Source organism: Urocitellus parryii, chromosome 2 (assembly GCF_045843805.1).
Source record: "Urocitellus parryii isolate mUroPar1 chromosome 2, mUroPar1.hap1, whole genome shotgun sequence".
In the NCBI taxonomy this organism is placed as follows: domain Eukaryota; kingdom Metazoa; phylum Chordata; class Mammalia; order Rodentia; family Sciuridae; genus Urocitellus; species Urocitellus parryii.
Window position 1 is genome coordinate 25,419,584 of NC_135532.1, and position 17,742 is coordinate 25,437,325.

The 17,742-nt window shown below is 35.7% G+C and overlaps 1 protein-coding gene across 1 annotated transcript in view; it reads right to left on the reverse strand.

Moving 5' to 3' along the window:
• Positions 1-4,095: 4,095 nt before the first annotated feature.
• The window catches only part of Ubl3 (ubiquitin like 3), a 61,134-nt gene continuing 47,487 nt past the window's right edge, over positions 4,096-17,742 (reverse strand). The window contains exons 2-5 of the mRNA XM_026388363.2: positions 15,743-15,851; positions 11,834-11,920; positions 7,351-7,428; positions 4,096-7,050 (exon numbers count right to left, since the gene is read on the reverse strand). Coding sequence (XP_026244148.1) covers positions 6,998-7,050; positions 7,351-7,428; positions 11,834-11,920; positions 15,743-15,851 — 327 coding nt within the window. The 3' untranslated portion in view covers positions 4,096-6,997. The remainder of the gene's footprint in view (positions 7,051-7,350; positions 7,429-11,833; positions 11,921-15,742; positions 15,852-17,742) is intronic.

Consider the following 17,742-nt stretch of genomic DNA (forward strand, 5'->3'; position numbering starts at 1 on the left):
AAGAATTCACTGAATCACTTTTTCCGTTCACACTTTCATGTAATCATGAAATGTTCTACAATGGATGAATATCAACTTTGAAAGCAGGAAAAAACATTAGTCATTTAAAAAAAAATAGTCTTTGGGAAATTCAACCTTCCATGTTCTCTTCTGGGCCTTTCATCTGTACAATGGGCCTATGTCACGACCAACAAGGAGTGCTTTTCTACAGGGAAGTGATGGCTTTTAAAAGGTACTACTTCCTGCACTATGGAGGAGGTAGTGGCCTCAGGGAGAGTTAGGAATGAGGGCGAGAAAGTGAAGGGAACTTCCGGAGAAGAGGCTGGGGCACTCTGTCAGGTTCCTGGTGGCACAGGGAAGGGGGTTCTGGAGTGAGGGTGTGGTGGGAAATGGGAACAGAAGAGTGGACATCCCAGGACCTCCAGGGGATTCCAGAGAGGACATTGAGAGGTAGCCTAGTTGTGTCTGGTTTCTTGAGGTCTCAGGGTGGGGACAGAGAGTGGGCAGAGGGCCAGAGCCACTGAGTATTAGTCCCTTGAGTATCCCGAGCTAGATCTCCTCTGGTGACCTGGACCCAAGGTGGCTGGTTGCCTGCTTCCTTCCTGCCTTCTCACTCGGTTTCCATCAGTGTCACCGTCCTTCTCTGTACTCCTGTTATTGAAGTGGCTTTGCTTTCAGTGGTCTGCAAAAAAATGAGGAGGCAGTTGTTCCAATTCACACAAGTTAGGTTCAATCCAGACCATGGGACGCCCAGGTAAATACTATGAAGCACGACGTTTAGAAATGAGAGCTCTGGGGTGTCGCTGTTGGAGTCAGGGTTGAGAACCAGTGGTGTAGCCTTGCCTTGTGCTTTTTGTTTTCAAACCTGTGCCTTTGTATCGCTTTCTAACTCCAGCTTATCCCAGGCCTTCCCAACATTATTCGCAGAGCAGTTTGACACTTGACATTTTTGTCCTTGACTTATCTATCCAAACTCCCATTTTCTGCTTGTACCTTTTAAAAAATTGAGAACAAGGTACTCTGCCTTGAAGCCATGGTGATGATCTCTCTAGATGCCTTCTTTTTATCATCAGGATTACTTGGGAATATATAATCCAGACATTTATTTTTGAAAGATGTGAACAGAGGGGGCATCTTCAAATTTTCTGATCTTTTTGTAAGCTATTATCATAGACGCATAGGTTAATGCCTAAATTCTCCTTTGTATCATTAGAGACACTTTTTTGACTGGAAGTTGGAAAAAAATTCATATTAGATTACCTATCAAGAAGTCCAGAGCCCTGGGGCTTCCTCCTGGGCAAAATAAGCAGCAGTCCCCAGAGGCCAGGTCTTCTATCTTCCTATCCTGCAACTTAATGCTGGGGTCCGGGTGGGCTCTGCTCCCAGGACAGTGCAAGGTGGCTACAGCAGTTTCAATCATCACATCCAAAGAAAACCTCACCAGGAGCAAAAAGAAAAAGTCTCTTGCAAGGTCTCCTAGGGAGTGAAGGAGCTTTCCCCCAGAAACTCCATCAGCAGAGTTCCCCTCAAGTCCCATTGCTAGGTGTGCATGCGCGTGGGTGTGTGTGTGTGTGTGTGTGTGTGTGTGTGTGTGTGTGTAGGGGGGGGGGCTTCCCAGTGCTAAACCAAACACAACAAAGTGGTTTTACCCCTGGAGGTGGGATAAGGTCTTACTCCCCTGAGACATGTGGGGGAAGGGTTAATAGACCCCTCCCCTCCAGAAAATCAGAGCTTGGCCCACTAGGAAGAAATGGGCAGGCTGGAGAAGCAAATGCAATTGGAGGAGCATCCCATTTTTTAAAAAAAATATTTTTTAGTTACAGATGGATGCAATATCTTTATGTTTTATTTTTATGTGGTGCTGAGGATTGAACCCAGTGCCTCACATGTGCGAGGCAGGTACTCTGTCCCTGAGCCACAACCCCAGCCCCAAGCATCTTTTTTTATTCGATTAAGCATCACCCAAATCTGAGGGTACTACCATGTTTCTCTGGAGGTTTCTAACATTTCCACTAGGATCACTTTCTGCTGGGTCAAAATGAATAGCAGTTTTGTCACTTCTCTCACCCGCACGGGAGGGCTTTATCAGCAGGAAGAGTTAATCAGACCCTTGGCAAGTAAGGTTTGTCATCCGCCTGTAGCATCCTCACAGTATCCTGCCTCAGTGTCCTCTGTAGGGGGACAAACCTTGACAGCTACTGTCTATAGTGAAGAAATATATAGTGTAACCCATGATCACCATCCTGGTTTCATCATCACGCAGCACTCCTCACTCCCCTCCCAGGAGGAAGAAGTTCCAGCAACGTCTTGTTGACCTACGGTGCTGTTTCTCCTAGCTTATTCCTCTTCCTTTTGAGCAATGCAGATGTGCAATCCCACCTCAAGTTACCTGCCAGTCGGATTTGGGTCCTCTGGGTAGCACATCCAGTTCTACCAACTGTCCAGGCTCTACGCCCTGGTTAGCGCTCAGCTGAGGTCGTGTCTATTTGGTGGATTGCTGGATTCCATCATAGACTTATTTTTTACATTTTCCCCCCATTCTTTGAATACAGAATCATCCACATTATTTTTCTCTGATCTTTTTATAAGCGACTTTCATAAAGCTTCGAGAACATGTTGATGGCCAGTACTTGATTTTCAACTTGTATTTTGACAGGTTTGTCACATTAAGTTCTGAGGCAAAGTGGTGCTCTAAATATTTAAGAATAATCCTTACACCACACTGACAAGAGGTATTATTTTAAATGTTACATATGGAAAAAACTGAAGCTCAAATCTTAAGCAACTTGTTCAAAGTCAACTGGCTCAAAGGCGGGCCTGACTCTAAAGCTCAGCTATTCTTGTGGTATTATCTGAGGACTGAATAATATGTTGAATTGTAGATAATTATCAGATCTCGAAAAATGCTTCTGAGAAGCAGTGAGGGCGAATGGCACACTAATTAGTGGAACACAGTTAAGTGATGTCCCCAGGGAAAACCATGTGATAAAGGGAATGTGAGGGGAGCCAGGCTCAGGAATGCAGAGGAAAAACAGCCATCTTGTCTAGCTTATCTGGGAACTCTTGCCTGAGAATTAAAGAAAAACAAAATTATATTCCTGTATGTAATGTCTGACTGACGGCCTGAACCCGAGTTCCCAGGTCTGTTGATGGTTCGTTCCACCCTTCCCCTCTGAATCCCGCGACTTCCCTGCAGGTTTACAGCAGTTTCTTCAGACTTCCCCAGCCAAATAAGCTTTGAGAAAGAAATGTTTGCAGACAACAAAACCCAGACATTGCATGCTTGAATTTTACATTAGAAAACCAGTTAGAGCCTCGCGGAACCATTTTTGGAATTGTGTGTTTGCGCCTATTTACTCAATTCCTTTTTCATTGGTTGATTCATAGAAAAGAGTGTGACATTCTACTTTCCCAAATGTTGATTTATTATGTCTACTTTGTATTTCTTGAAAGCTGTCATTTTTTAAAAAGTGGCAGATTATTTAAAAAATAGCTTAAAGGACAAACATTTAACATCACTGTCAAAGACCACAAAGTTTGATATCAAAGTATTAGATGTTTCCCAATTTTATCTACAAACTCTTTCAGAAGCTCTTTTTATGTATAAAAGAGCTGCATTATGTGTGACAGCCTTCTGAGGAAAGTGGGCTGGGGACCTGGTACACCAGGAGTCACAGCCAATCACAGGCTGCCCAAGAGTAAGAATGTCGAGTCACCCTGGCCATGGAAATGGTACCAGGAACCACCAGCAGTCTGTGGTCTTGTTTCAACTGCATTATAAATTACATGACTTCTCTCAAGCCCTCTCCCCTCCGATCCCATCCAATCTAACATGTGACATATTACCAAATGACAGTGGAAAAAAGGTGGAATGCCTGTAACAGTCACTGAGGATGGTATGACACATTAAATTTTGGGGGCCACTTCTCTTTGATTTTTGGTTAAATAGAACAGAGTGAACATTGGCACCATGTTGAATTTTACTGAAGAATGTCGTAAAATAAATTGAGCAAAGATAAAAAGAGTAGTGTGATAAAGAACAGGAAAATACACCAAAATTCTGACTTGAAGTCATTTTAAAGAAGAGAAATAGTCTACAACAGATAAAGAAAGTTTTAATTTCTTTTCACATTAACATTGCTTACCACAATCAGTTAACAGAAATTACTGTAACATTGGTCAAGATGACTTCATAAAACTAAAGATGTTTGTTATGAGAAAACCTCAATGTGAATGATGATGTTAGATACTATATTTTTCATGATAAGATACAACTTATTTTGAAAAGAAAGCAAATATTTCAGATCAGGGAGACATGCTGAGGTTTTAATAAAAGAAACGCATTGCTTTGTCCAGAATACTTAAGTCTAGGACACTTCAGGTAAGAGATGAGTCAGATGCCAAGCGCTGGGCAGGGGCACAGGCCCGCAGTTCAGGCTTTATTTACATGACTGGGTCTATGCAGCTCTCACCTTCAGGTTAAGTGAGGGGCTATTTTTGGCAGAGGACCTTCAATAGTAGCCTTGCATATGGATCAATTATATTTTAACCATCAGGCAGTCCGAGGAATTGTTTTTAAAGGGATAGTTGAGTATTTTCATGTATATACTATTAAGGCATCTAAATTTTTGGTGTTTTCAGTATATAATTTTACTGCTACTTTTTATTCTTTTTCCATTTTGTACAACTATAATATTAGATATTAAGTGACATAATTCTTTCTCTACTAATGAATCATTTTATCCCACTTAGCAAACTCTAAATTGAAGTCTTGCAAAAGGGAAAAATATATAATGTGGAAACAGACAAAAAACTGTATTGAAAACAAACAGAGAATTTTTTAACCATCAGAAAAATGTAATCATGATTAACTGATAGTCTTTAACTTTGGAAAAATAGGAGTAATTAGAATCAAAATAAGTCCTAAAAATAATTACCAGTAGTTTGTTTTCCAAAAGAAAAATAGAGCCATAAATGGTTAATTGCCCAATTAAGAAACTACCAGATTCTTCTTCAGTCAACACTAACAGGATTCACATTTGAGCAAGTCAACAAAGCATATAAATATTTAACATCTCTTGAATATAACATTTTAGTATAACAGAGACTACATAATTCTATCCACTGTTGTGACTGTGCACAAATTAACCAGGTTAAATATCAAAAGATACATTGGGATTACTCCCAAACCAACAACAGAATATTAATTGAAATGAATTTTAAAAGATTCAGAAATCAAAGTAGAAAACAATTTTAACATGGATGAGACAGTGCTTAAACAATTACTGACCTAATCAACACCTTTAAAATTACCACCAAAATGTACTACAATATATTTTTTTTTAATTTAGTTTACAGAAGGAATCTATAAGTACAGGTTGCAGAAAGAAAAAGTTTAGTGCTATTTACATTCATTTTAAAACTCTGCTCTATACAAATTTAATTCTGATCAGTAGGAACAATATTTTTGTAGATCTACTGCATATAAAGCCTTTTCATCAAAGCATTAACAATGAACAAACAACCTGATTGCATTTAAACAAAGCTGAACATCTGAAACAATTTACACTTAATGTCTGTAAGGGCTGTGAACACTTACTGAGTACAGAACATAATGTCAGCCTGCAACTTCATTTTTAAAAAGGCTAAAGTTATTTATATGGAATCTTGTTCTATATACTACACGCCAATCTATATTGAAGTTCTATATTTAGCTATTTTATAAGTCTTTTATTAAATATATTCTACACATATTTGTAATTTCATCCAGGAAGAATTTCTTCCCAGTGAAAAAAATATAAAATCTTTAATATTTTTTTTACAGATTTAGGTGAAACTAGCTCATGCTTTAGTGCTGTGCATTGATTTTTTTTAGCATATCAATCTTTAAATTATTGGTATAAAACAAGAGAGTGGCATCCTTAATTATGTATGCCTTAAAAATCAGCTTTTGATTTTAATATAATTGCAAGCACTAATACCAAGTGCAAACTTTATAAAGAAATAAAATTAGTACTATGAAGATTTTTTTTTTAATTTTAAGAATTCATCTGAAATCGCTAATGAGTAAGTATGATGTTGAACACGATTAGGGATGAGCAATAATTATGGAAAATTTCAATTTTCTGATATTCAAATACATAAAATTGATCAGTCAATGAGGTTTTCTAATATTTCTGCTCGCTAACGAAAGCCTCTGAGCGCCTGGCATACCTCCCACTTTAAGGCTAGGAGACGCACTCTCACCCCTCGTGTGCTGTCTGAACAAGCACTCAGTGACTAGGACTCAAGAGTGCACGTATTAAAGGAAAAAAAATAGTTTCATCAGCCCTCTACTGAGTGCTTTAAACAACAGGCACATTTTGTTTTTGTTTTTTTTTCATTTGTTGCAGTGAAAATAGTCACACTCAGTTTAATATTCTGTGCCAGTACAGCCACCATGGCTGACTTTGGTAGAATTCACCCAACATTTTAGTTTCTTTTCCATTTTTTTCCTCTTAAGTTGGCCCGGTAATTAACTTGATTGATTGCTGAGAATCTTCCAGTGTGGAATTGTATACATGAGTATTTCTAGGTACAATAAACTGTTATAAATTCTGCTGATGAGGAAAATAATGTCAATCTTTTTTAGTGCAAATTGTATTTGGAACACTTGATTTGTTAGTTCTGATGATGAAAATTTTTGTGGCAGCAAAATGGTTCTGCTATGAAAGATAACTTGTTAGCTTTTCCCCTGGAGATTGACTGCATTTGAAAACCAATACAATTTAAAACTGCTCAACATAAACAAAAATATAAGAAAGAAAAAATCATAGTGAAAAATGTTCTTGTTTTGTTTTACTTTCATGAGAAAAGATGACAGTGTTCATGTGATAATTTAGTTCCATGGATTTGCAGGCAGACTGTTCCTAAAGGTTTCTGAAGCTATGTTGGGTCTCCTCTGTCCCAGCAGCATGAAAGACAAAGACTGTGTCACACCACACTAGGCAGACAGTGCTTACAGGATTACACAACAATTACTCTCTCCAGTCTTTTCACGATTCCTCTGACCTAGGGAAAAGGAAGAAACAGCTGGTTTACAAGAGCGCTAGAGCGCAGGGAGGAAAGAGATGGCACCTAAGTATAAGAAACATTTTTTTTTTTTAAAGTCTGCATCTTTTTTTACATTAAAAGGCTATAAAAAAGTTTCTTTAATTTTAGCACCCATCAAAAATGTCTGGTTATTTGCTTGACAATCTATTCATAAACTATAAACACTTCCTTTCCTCTGGAATTCCAAGAAAAACCCAGCCATTTTTGAATGCCTGTCTTTGTGACTAAAGTGAGATGTTCCTTCAGTGCTAGGCTTACCTTGAGAGTTGGGCTCTGGTAATGTCTCTCTGGCCACCAAATGCATCACTGTTGTTTTGCCAAAAGGAAGTTTTAATGCTACATAAAAAGTAGAAGACAATTTATTAAATATACATCGGAAGGAAGGGGATAAAAGAAAATATATAATTGGTTAATATCAGTGATCACCTTTAGAGAAAACAATAAAAAGAAATATAAAATTTATTTTAAACATACTTCTTCCTAGATTAGAAAGATGCTCAGATAAAGAGATATGCTTCTGGGCTGGGGTTGTGGCTCAGTGGTGGGTCGCTTGACTAACATGTGTAAGGCACTGGGTTTGATCCTCAGCACCACATAAAAATAAATAAAATAAAGGTATTGTGTCCATCTACAACTTAAAAAATTATTTTAAAAAAGAGATATATGCTTTTAAATCTAATACCGTTTAAGTTGTCTAGTAAAATTACTACACCAAATAGACTAAAGACAAAAAAATGACAAACTTACTTTTAAACATTTATTCTCAACCTTGTACTCTTTACTTAGAAAATAATCTTTAAAAGGTCAAATTCACTCAGTATTATTAATAACCATTGTTTTCTAATTAAGCTTTTAAAAGGTATTTCTCACTCATAATAAAAATTGTAATATAATATTTCAGACAGAATAATCCACACACCTGTATACTGATGAACCTAATGGAGTAAATAAATCATTTTATTATTCTATACATAAAATCAGAAGCAGCCAGTATATTTAACTTCCAGCTGAGGCTGGCCTTGAACTTGTGATTCTCCTGCTTCAGACTCCTGAATTGCTGGGATTACATTCGAGTGCCATTGCATAGGCTAGGCTGGGCTCAGTGGTATGCTGCTGTAGAATTTTAAAAATCCCAGTTGTCTTCAATACTAAGTACTAATCCATAGAAGCAAGGTGAATTTCCAAAGTGCCCCTGAGTAACTCACCCTTAGAAGCTATAAATTTAATTGGTAGGTACTATTATTTTTCTTCTCCATACATGAATTTTAGCCAGAAACACTGGACATTAACACAATAGTAAAGGTGAAGGAAGAGGAATAGAATTAAAAACGCTTTCTCCTTTCTTCACTGTAGATGCTTGGTTTCCCACTATGACTGGACAATAACCAGAACAAAGGTTTTCAACCTTTAGCCTACATAAAAATCAATGGGGAGTAAAACTGGGATATGGCGGAGGGTGGTGCAGGCAGAAATATGCAAATGAGTATCCCTGGGGACCAGAGGCATAGCTCAGTGATAGAGCACTTGCCTAGTGTGCACAAGCCTCTGGGTGCCATTCCTAGCAACACACACACACACACACAACACACACACACACACACATACACACATACACACACGCACACATCATAAACAGATGAAAATGTTTTGAAAAAAAATCCCCAAGGTGATTCTTATGTCCACTGTCTCAGAACCACCCTTGGAGAAACACTGAGCCAGAATTCATTGACTACCAAAGATTTGACTGGTCACCACCATCTTCTTCATCCTTTAATTAGTAAGGCTGTCGCCACATCTTTCTTTTAGTGACCTGAAATTCCATGTAATTATAAGTCTACACCTCAAAAAAGAGGATTCAGCAAGCCTGTGATTCCAGCGATTCAGCAGACTGAGGCAGAAAGGTCATCAGTTGGAGGCCAGCCTGAGTAACTTAGAAAGACGCTATCTCAAATAAATAAATACAGAGGACAGGGCTGGGTCTGTGGTTCAGTGGTAGAACATTTGCCCAGCATGTGTGAGGCTCAGGTTCAATCCTTAGTACCACATAAAAATAAACAAATATAGGCATTCTGTCCATACACAACTACAAAAAATAAATAAATAAAAAGACAGGGGATGTAGCACAGTGGTAGAGTAGCCTGGATTCATTTCTCAGTATAGGGCTAAGGCAGGGGGCAGGCAGAAAGGATACAGGGATATGTTTTAAGAGACTTATAACCAAAAATTTAAGCTTGACATTTATTGAGCCACAAAATTTCAAGAATGGCAGAAAAACTGGGCTCAGTGGTATACTGCTGTAGTCCCAGCTACTTGGGAGGCTAAGACAGGAGGACTATTGGCACCCAGGAGAAGGAGGTAGGCCTAAGCAACATAGCAAGACCCAAAAGAAAAATAAATTTGCCGAGAATGCCTAGGTCTCCTACTTGAATCACCTACATAACTGAACCCCACCCTGGGCAGTAGCCCCACTATTTTATATTCATTTCACTGCTTGAATATCACCTATAAGGAAGCATCTCAGTTCTTGCAAGGTGGCTCATTCTTTCATGAGCTCAATGTATTCAAACATTTTCCCTTATATCTAATTTAAAAAAATAGGGGCTGGGGTTGTGGCTCCGTGGTAGTGCGCTTGCCTAGTATGCGTGAGATACTGAGTTCGATTCTCAGAACCACATACAAATAAATAAAATAAAGGTTCATCAACAATATATATATAATGCCTTTGATTTGCAGTTACTGGTTATACACTTTCAATCAAAGGGCTACAAAGAACAAGTCTAGGGCCATATAAAGCAGACCTAAGACTTCTTCCATACTAGCCATTTAAATATTTGAAAAACCTGCTATTGCCCTGTATGCTGTGCTCCTTTATTGTGGACATCCAAGAATATACAGGGGGACAAAAAAGAAAAACTGAAATCAAAAAGGCAAACAGCTGAATGGCATTTTAAAATTCTGGTCAAACACTGAGTTGCACAGGTCCTGGCTATGCTCCTACACACTGTCTAAATCACTAAGGCCAGAGATGGCTTATTTTTGCTTCTGAAAAGATTAAAAACAACACAGAATGACAATAATAAAAATGAGTCAACCTGTTAATTATTCTAAAATAAATTCCAAAAAACTATAAGTAAAAATTTACAATAAAAAATTTGCAATTAAATGGGAATAAGTCAATAATTTTGATCTGAACACAAATTCTATGATCTTTAATGTAACACTGGATCATTTGGGTCACTGCAGAAAAATAATTAAGAAATGGGAGTTGATGGGAAACCGCACATATAGATCAATACTCAGAGGAGATGGAGAATCTCAAAATTAACTCATATAATTAAAAGCTTAAATTTCAACCAACATTTACCAATTTATATAACATCTTGTTTAATTAATATAACATCTTGTTTGAGCCATACAGAATTAAAATAAAAAAAGACTAAAAATGGCTCCATTCTTAATGAATGTACAATACATCCAACGCACTCCTTGTCAATCTTTACATGAAGGCTGGTTTATCTAATTATATAAAAACTGTAAAAAGAGCTGCAAACAAAAACAGCTTTAGTTTTAAATAACAGCTATTTCTTGTAGGCCACAGCATATTTTTAGGCCAGTTATAACACCAAAACTGAGTTATATGAAAGATTATATGCAATGTACCACTTGACACTGTCTAAAGTGTTGCATGCATCTGCTTTAGTCCTTATCACACACAACTTTTACAGCAGATTGTATCTGTCCTATGTACAGAAGCACCTTAAAAGGAGATTTTATCTTTCATCCCAGAATTCCCAAGATTTTATTACTGTCTTGACACTAAGAAGAGTTCAATAAATTTTGCTAAATAAGTGAATAAAACTGTTCTACCTTTAAGGAAAAATACATTAAATACTTCACTGTTAGATTTAAGGGGGAAAAATCTGACAATAATGAAAAAGATATATTTATATTTTGTCTGCCTACAAATTTCCAATTATCTGAATATATCTGAAATTCTATATTAAAAATAAAACAAACCCTATTTATGGTAGAAAATGCACCCCATAAGGGGGCACTATTGAGCTACCATTTTCCTAATCACACATAAAGAACAATTAATAGCTAATTATTAAAGTGTTTACTACATGTCAAGCACCATTTTAAGGTGTTTGAATATATACACTAACACTCCTCCTAACCTATGAAATTGGCACTATTGAAATCCCTATTACTGATGAAGTTACTGGGACACAGATCTTAGTTGTCATTTATTCACGGTTACACAGCGAAATCAGGGTACAATGTGGACAGTTTGATTCCAAAATCTGTTCTTTTAACTACTATATTAGACTCACGGCTGTCATTTACTTTTATTCTCATATGATCACAACGACAATCAGCTGCAGTCAAATTAAGAACGCTTCATTATATTTGAAAACCAATTATCAGACTTTTTTTGTTTGTCCAATTTTAACTTTAAAAATTACATCTAAATTACATTATCCAGAAGTACAATAAAATTACATCTATTATGTAACAGTATAAACTTCTAACTATACTGGGATAGAGTTTATTTTATAAAGTAGAGCTAAAACTAATTTAACAGAATGCAAAGCGTAAAGGAGTAGGCATACTGAAAACAGAATTCAGAGTTGATTTTCTTGTAACGTTTTTAGTAAAATCCAAGACTTAAGCATTTAAAATAAATGAACAATGCTACCATGAGACAGACATGAAATCTCATTACAAAGGTGACCATTACCTCCTAAGGTGACATTTCCATGTAGAAATCGTCCTTGATAAATAAGTCGTAGAATATTTGGACTGCTGACCTGTTCTTCTTCCCAGTCTGAAAAGAATGCAAGGCAAAGGTTAAGTGCATTTCAACACAAACCTGAGGTGCTGCTACTGCATTGTTTTAAAAATTCAGATTCAAGTCAGTTGGAGTATATCAAAGAAGACACTTGGAGCTTCCAAATAATTGAAATAGATAACTATTCATGCATTTGCTGCAGCCTTTATTCTTTCTGACTCTTCCCATTAAACAGCAAGATATGCAAAAGTATATAGTTTTTGCTTTTTAAAGAATACTAAAGTATGTCAAACTGTAGACCTGAAGTTTTAACAATTAAAAAAAAACTTGAAAAAACTCTAATCCCTGTGTAGAGGTATATCATTTGAAAATTAATTTCAATTACCAGTAAATAACAGGCAATATTATCATGTTGCAATATCTGTATCTGTTAAAAAATATATATTCAAGGCTTGAAACAACCCTTTTAAAAAGACTTGTTAAAGGACTTAAGATAGTAAATAATGGACACATATTATTTATCATCTTTTTGAGGCCAATAGGCAAAAATTATTAATGACACAACTTTAGCTCACCTTTTCCATGATAAATACTTAGAACAAACTCCCCAAATAATATATATAGAAGATACTATATAAATATGAAAGCTAGGAAAGTACACAAAGAAAATCAAAATCAAACTGGTAACAATTTATAAAATGGGTGACAGAATATTTAATTTTAGCATATAACTTATGTTAATAGTAAAATATGGAATATCAGTTCATGAAAATAATGATTTAACGACACTGGTATTATGGCAGGAATGGTGTTAGTAATTTTTATTGAGTTGTAGATGAACAATTTAAGCTCTGGTTTTGATAACAATTTAAGAATTCCTTTTTCATCTTTGTCAGCAATTCTAGTAAGATGTGTTTGTTTCCTATGGAAGTTCCTATTGTCAGGAGATAACTGTTGACTCAAAAATAACTTAAATACTCCAAAAACAGAAGATAAGGTAAACACAGACTTTCCTTTTTGACTTTTTGAAAAAGTTTTCAAAATGATCACTATGAATGTGAGAAAAATCACTGCCTCAAAGTGACTCAGGCACAGCAAAAATCAGCAGAGGAGAAATGAATCTGTCATTTCCTGTACCAGTGCCTCCTGCCTTTTTTTGCTTCCTCCTGGTAACAGCCTTTGCTGCCTTCTGACTCCACTGATTCTAGGGACCTCCTTTTCTAGAAGAAAGATCAAATAAGCTGCATTAATATGACTCTGAATTTATCACTTCTAAAATCATTCTTTTATAGAATATTTCTGGTCAAGATTTAAGTGTTCCATAGATAAGAAGGCAAATGACAGGACCTGTCTAAATCACAAGGGAAAGGAGGGAAGGCTGGTATTCTAAAAATCTTTTAAAAACTTTTTTAAAATGCAAAAACTTAAAGCAACATAGTTCATTATCTTATACAGAGTCTCATTACTTCCATGTACTTAATCCATTTAATAAGGTATTTTCTCTTCCCTCTCCAAGGATCTAACATTTAAAGAGACCTCAAAACAAACTGGAATTTCAGATTTCAGGTATTACTAACCTAACACGTCTGTTTTTTACTTATTAGCAATATTTCCACAAAATTGCATAGAGTATACTAAAGAAAACTAATTCCTTCTAGAAATATATGGAACACAAATTATTTTCTATTGATCTGATATTTATCATACCTTGGTTATGAGCATCACATATTTGTATTTACTAAATTTAAAGATATTACATAATATATACATACTTAAATTTTTAATTTAAGTATTTTATATGAAATAAAATAATTTTTTCTCAGTGGTAGAGCACCTGCCTAGCAGTATGAAGCCCATGCAAGTAAGTAGCATTCAATTGATAACAATCAATTTTTACTATTGGTAGATAGTATGTTCATTTAGGATATGATTTAATAGCAAAGACCTGCACTTGATTTTTTCCCTTGAATTACAATATTTTAAGGCATTAAAACTAATTTTATTATCTAAGTCAAAGTATTTCTTTTACCTCAACTTATAATATTGTCCAAATAAAATAAATTTGAGTGGGATTACCTTTTTTGTCTCATTACCTTTTCTACAGTATCTATATCAGAAGCCATCTTTGTTTCCCCACCCCACCCCACCCCCGCAAAAAACAAACAAAAAAGATAAATTAATTTTTTGTATCATACCTAACACAATATCACTCTTAGGTACTTAAAAAATGTTGTTCATACTGATAGTTATTTATCCTGTCTGGCTGTAAAAAAAATACAATATTTTTAAAGTCCCAAGCTTTTGTCAAATTCCTTGAACCTTTAGCTTCTCTTCCTTCCTGATTTAGGAACTAGCCCCTGGGTTACCAATGTGAAGAAAATTCTAGTAGTTCCACAGTCTTTGCTTAAATCAGTTTCTTAAACTCAGGTCTATAAACCCACAAAGATATCTCCATATGGCCTAAAAGTCCTCTTTAAGAATTTTCAAATTGTATAAATTTAAATGATAATCTGGAAGAGTTCTCTAGATGATTCAAATAATCACTTGATAACAGGTGCACCCTTGGGATTTTAGTACCATATATGCTTTGGGTTTATGTTGAACTGGTGCCAAGCAGTCAGTACTTCTTTAATTGTCAAGTGATTAATGAAAAAAGAAGAGAGGGTGACTTAATACTTAAATGATGCATTCTTTGTAGAAGACTGAATGACAATTTGGTACAGAGTATGAATAAAGGTTTTGTGGTGAGCCTGCAGATAAATGGGTCATCATACACCATGCAGGAACACAGGCATGCCGAATTCAACAGTATTCATGGTGCAAACAATGAGTTGACTTTAGCAAAAATACATCATCTGGCACATTCATGTTCTTAATTTGACCATTATTGGTTTTAGAGTTATATTTGCATTTTCTTTGTAGATGCATTTTAGTTCTGTGCTTTTTTATGGCTTAATAAGGAATTATAATTGGGTTTTATGCTTCTATATTTTAAAACATCCATTATAATAAAAATAAGTCCGTACTAGGGAATCTGTAAGAATTTTCTTTCTCTAAAAAAGGTTCCTTATGTTATTTAAAGTTGAGAAACACTGACCTAATTGATTCATTTTGTATACACTGTGGTCTTTGTTGAAACAAGCCTTGTCCTTTTAAAGTTCAAAATGCTTTGCTAATAAAATTAAATGAAATCAGCTGAAACAGACTTATCCCTATGGTACATGCCATAAAAGGGTCATGACGACACTTGGGGAAGTTCAAAGGAAGAGCAAAAACTAAAGATTCATTTAAGGGAGGCAAGACAGAGTCTTTCTTAGATGGGAAAGAAGCAGAGAAAGAAGGAACACCACACACTCTCCAAAATTGCTCCTTATAGACACTGGCTTGAAAATGCAAAGCATAAACGAATTTTCCCCTTTTTTAACCTTGTTCAGGAAACACATGAACTGGCATAAATGAGAAGTCAACTTTGTTTCAAACTTAATTTTAAATAGATTTTGTATGGAGTAGATAAAGAGAATGTACTATAATCTGTTAATGATAGTTTTTTTCCTTTTATTTTGTTTTTGTTATAAATAGCAATCTGTGTATTAATTATTTTGTGTTTTTCTATTTAAAAAATATTTTTCATTTATACTAAAACAATTCCAAGGAAAAAGGAGAACTCTGCATACTGAGCTCCTTTACAATTTTGGAATGAGAAAACTAAATGGCACAAATCTAGGGAAGGATACAAGTCCTCAATTATTTTTCTTCTTTTTCATTCGATGCATATATAATGTTGACAAAATGTTTGTAAAACAAGGGACAGCATCAACAATTAACAGTGTTCATCCTCAGGAGAAAAACGCCACTTACCCATTGGCCAATTGTCATACACATGCTTTGCAATGTCAGACGCAGAATCGTTGGGAGAAAACAGGAACTCTTTTGTTTTTCCACTCACCAAGATGAGGCGCAAATTTATCTGAAAGAAGACAAGTATCCTCTTAATAAAAGTCTTAAAATTTGAAAACGTACCCAAAAATGACTTGTATAGGAAAAATGACAAGGCAAACCAAATTTAATTATGCTTTTAAATTTAACTACTTTGACAATGTTCAGAATTGGACTTTTGCAAGGTTATCACTACTCCTATAGAATACACATTTTTCTATTGAGAAACTAATAAAAGTGTAGACCATGTGGATCTTATCACTTAAACAGGGCAGAGACAATAGTCTGAGGTCCATTGAACTCCCATTTCCAAGACAATATATATTTGCTTATAGCATTCTAAACATCTTTTTTTCACAATGTTCACTTTTTAATATTTTTTGCCATAATTAACAATGCTATTTAAAAAAATCACCCGGGCTGGGGATGTGGCTCAAGCGGTAGCATGCTCGCCTGGCATGCGTGTGGCCCGGGTTCGATCCTCAGCACCACATACAGGCAAAGATGTTGTGTCTGCCAAGAACTAAGAAATAAATATTAAAAAATTCTCTCTCTCTCTCTCTCTCTCTCTCAAAAAAATAAACTTTAAAAAAATATTAAAAAAAAAATAAAAAAAAAAATCACCCTATCTGTTCATTTCCACATAAGTCATGGAAATATAAACGTACTTTTCTACAGCTCTGGGCTTCTGTAAAGCATCAGAAAAACTTCACCGTAAAGTTGGGTCTGGTTGAGAGCTGAGCCCTGGAACTAGGTAGTCTAGCCTAGTGCTGTTATATATAAAGAACAAAGAATGGCACTGTTCCTGTTCAAGCTGTGCCAAGACCCAGGTTATCCTAGTTCTCTTCAGTTACCAAAATATGTATTTTTATTATTAAAAATACCAGATAATCTGTAAGATACTTAAGCCTACAATGAGTAAATTGGTAGCTACTGCAGTATCATGAAGACAGCAGGGTCACAGATTTACTACTTAATCACACTCAGGATTAATGTCACTCTTAGTGCCTCACTCCTATGTTGAAGACCTAACTCCCAAAGCAACTGTCTTTAGGAGGAAATAGGGGTTAAGAGAGGTGCTAGGGTGGGGCTCTGATTCCTACCACTACGGTCTCAGAAGAGGAGAAAGAGAAGAGGAAGAGCACTGTGTACTCACTGGCCTGCAAGCCCCTCTCTCACTTTCTCATTGCCCACTCCCCACAGCTCCAGTGAGGACAGAGAAAAGGGGCCCGCACCAGAACCCAACCATGCTGGCATCCTTATCTTGGACTTCCAGACTCTAGAACTGTGAGAAAGAAATATTTTTTAAGCTGTCCAGTCTGTTTGTTGTGGCAGCCAAAGCAGCCAAATACTTTAAGAAAGATATAAGAAATGTGAGACGACCTTTAGGAAGGAAAGCAACATTGGGTAAGATAGAAACTAAAACCAAATTATTAGAAAGGAAAAACATTTTGTTTATTAAAAAAAATATCCATGGGTTGCTAAGCAAATAACCTGTTTATTGGTAAGGCTAAGAAAAGGTATAAAGTAAGGTTAAATTTATACTGTAGTTTTAACTGAAAAGTCAAAATTTTCTATTTTTGTTTTCCTATCTTTCTATATTAAAAAAATGAGGACTCTCATCTAAGTTCTCAGCATTTCCTATTTTTAAGCTAACATATATCAATATCACAAAGAAACTGATAATACATTTTTATATTTCAAAGATCAATGGTCTAAAACAGTTTATGATGTAGATATTCAGAATATTAGAAACTTTTAGTCTTTAGATGCAGATTTTAAAAGAATTAAATATTTTTTCATGTTTATAAATGGGTATGAATTTTCAGTTTGAAACAGAGCTGACTGAGCCTTCCTCATGGATACTGCCCTGCTGCATATGCTTAGTACCCCTGCCCAACTCCAGTAAACATCCGAATTTT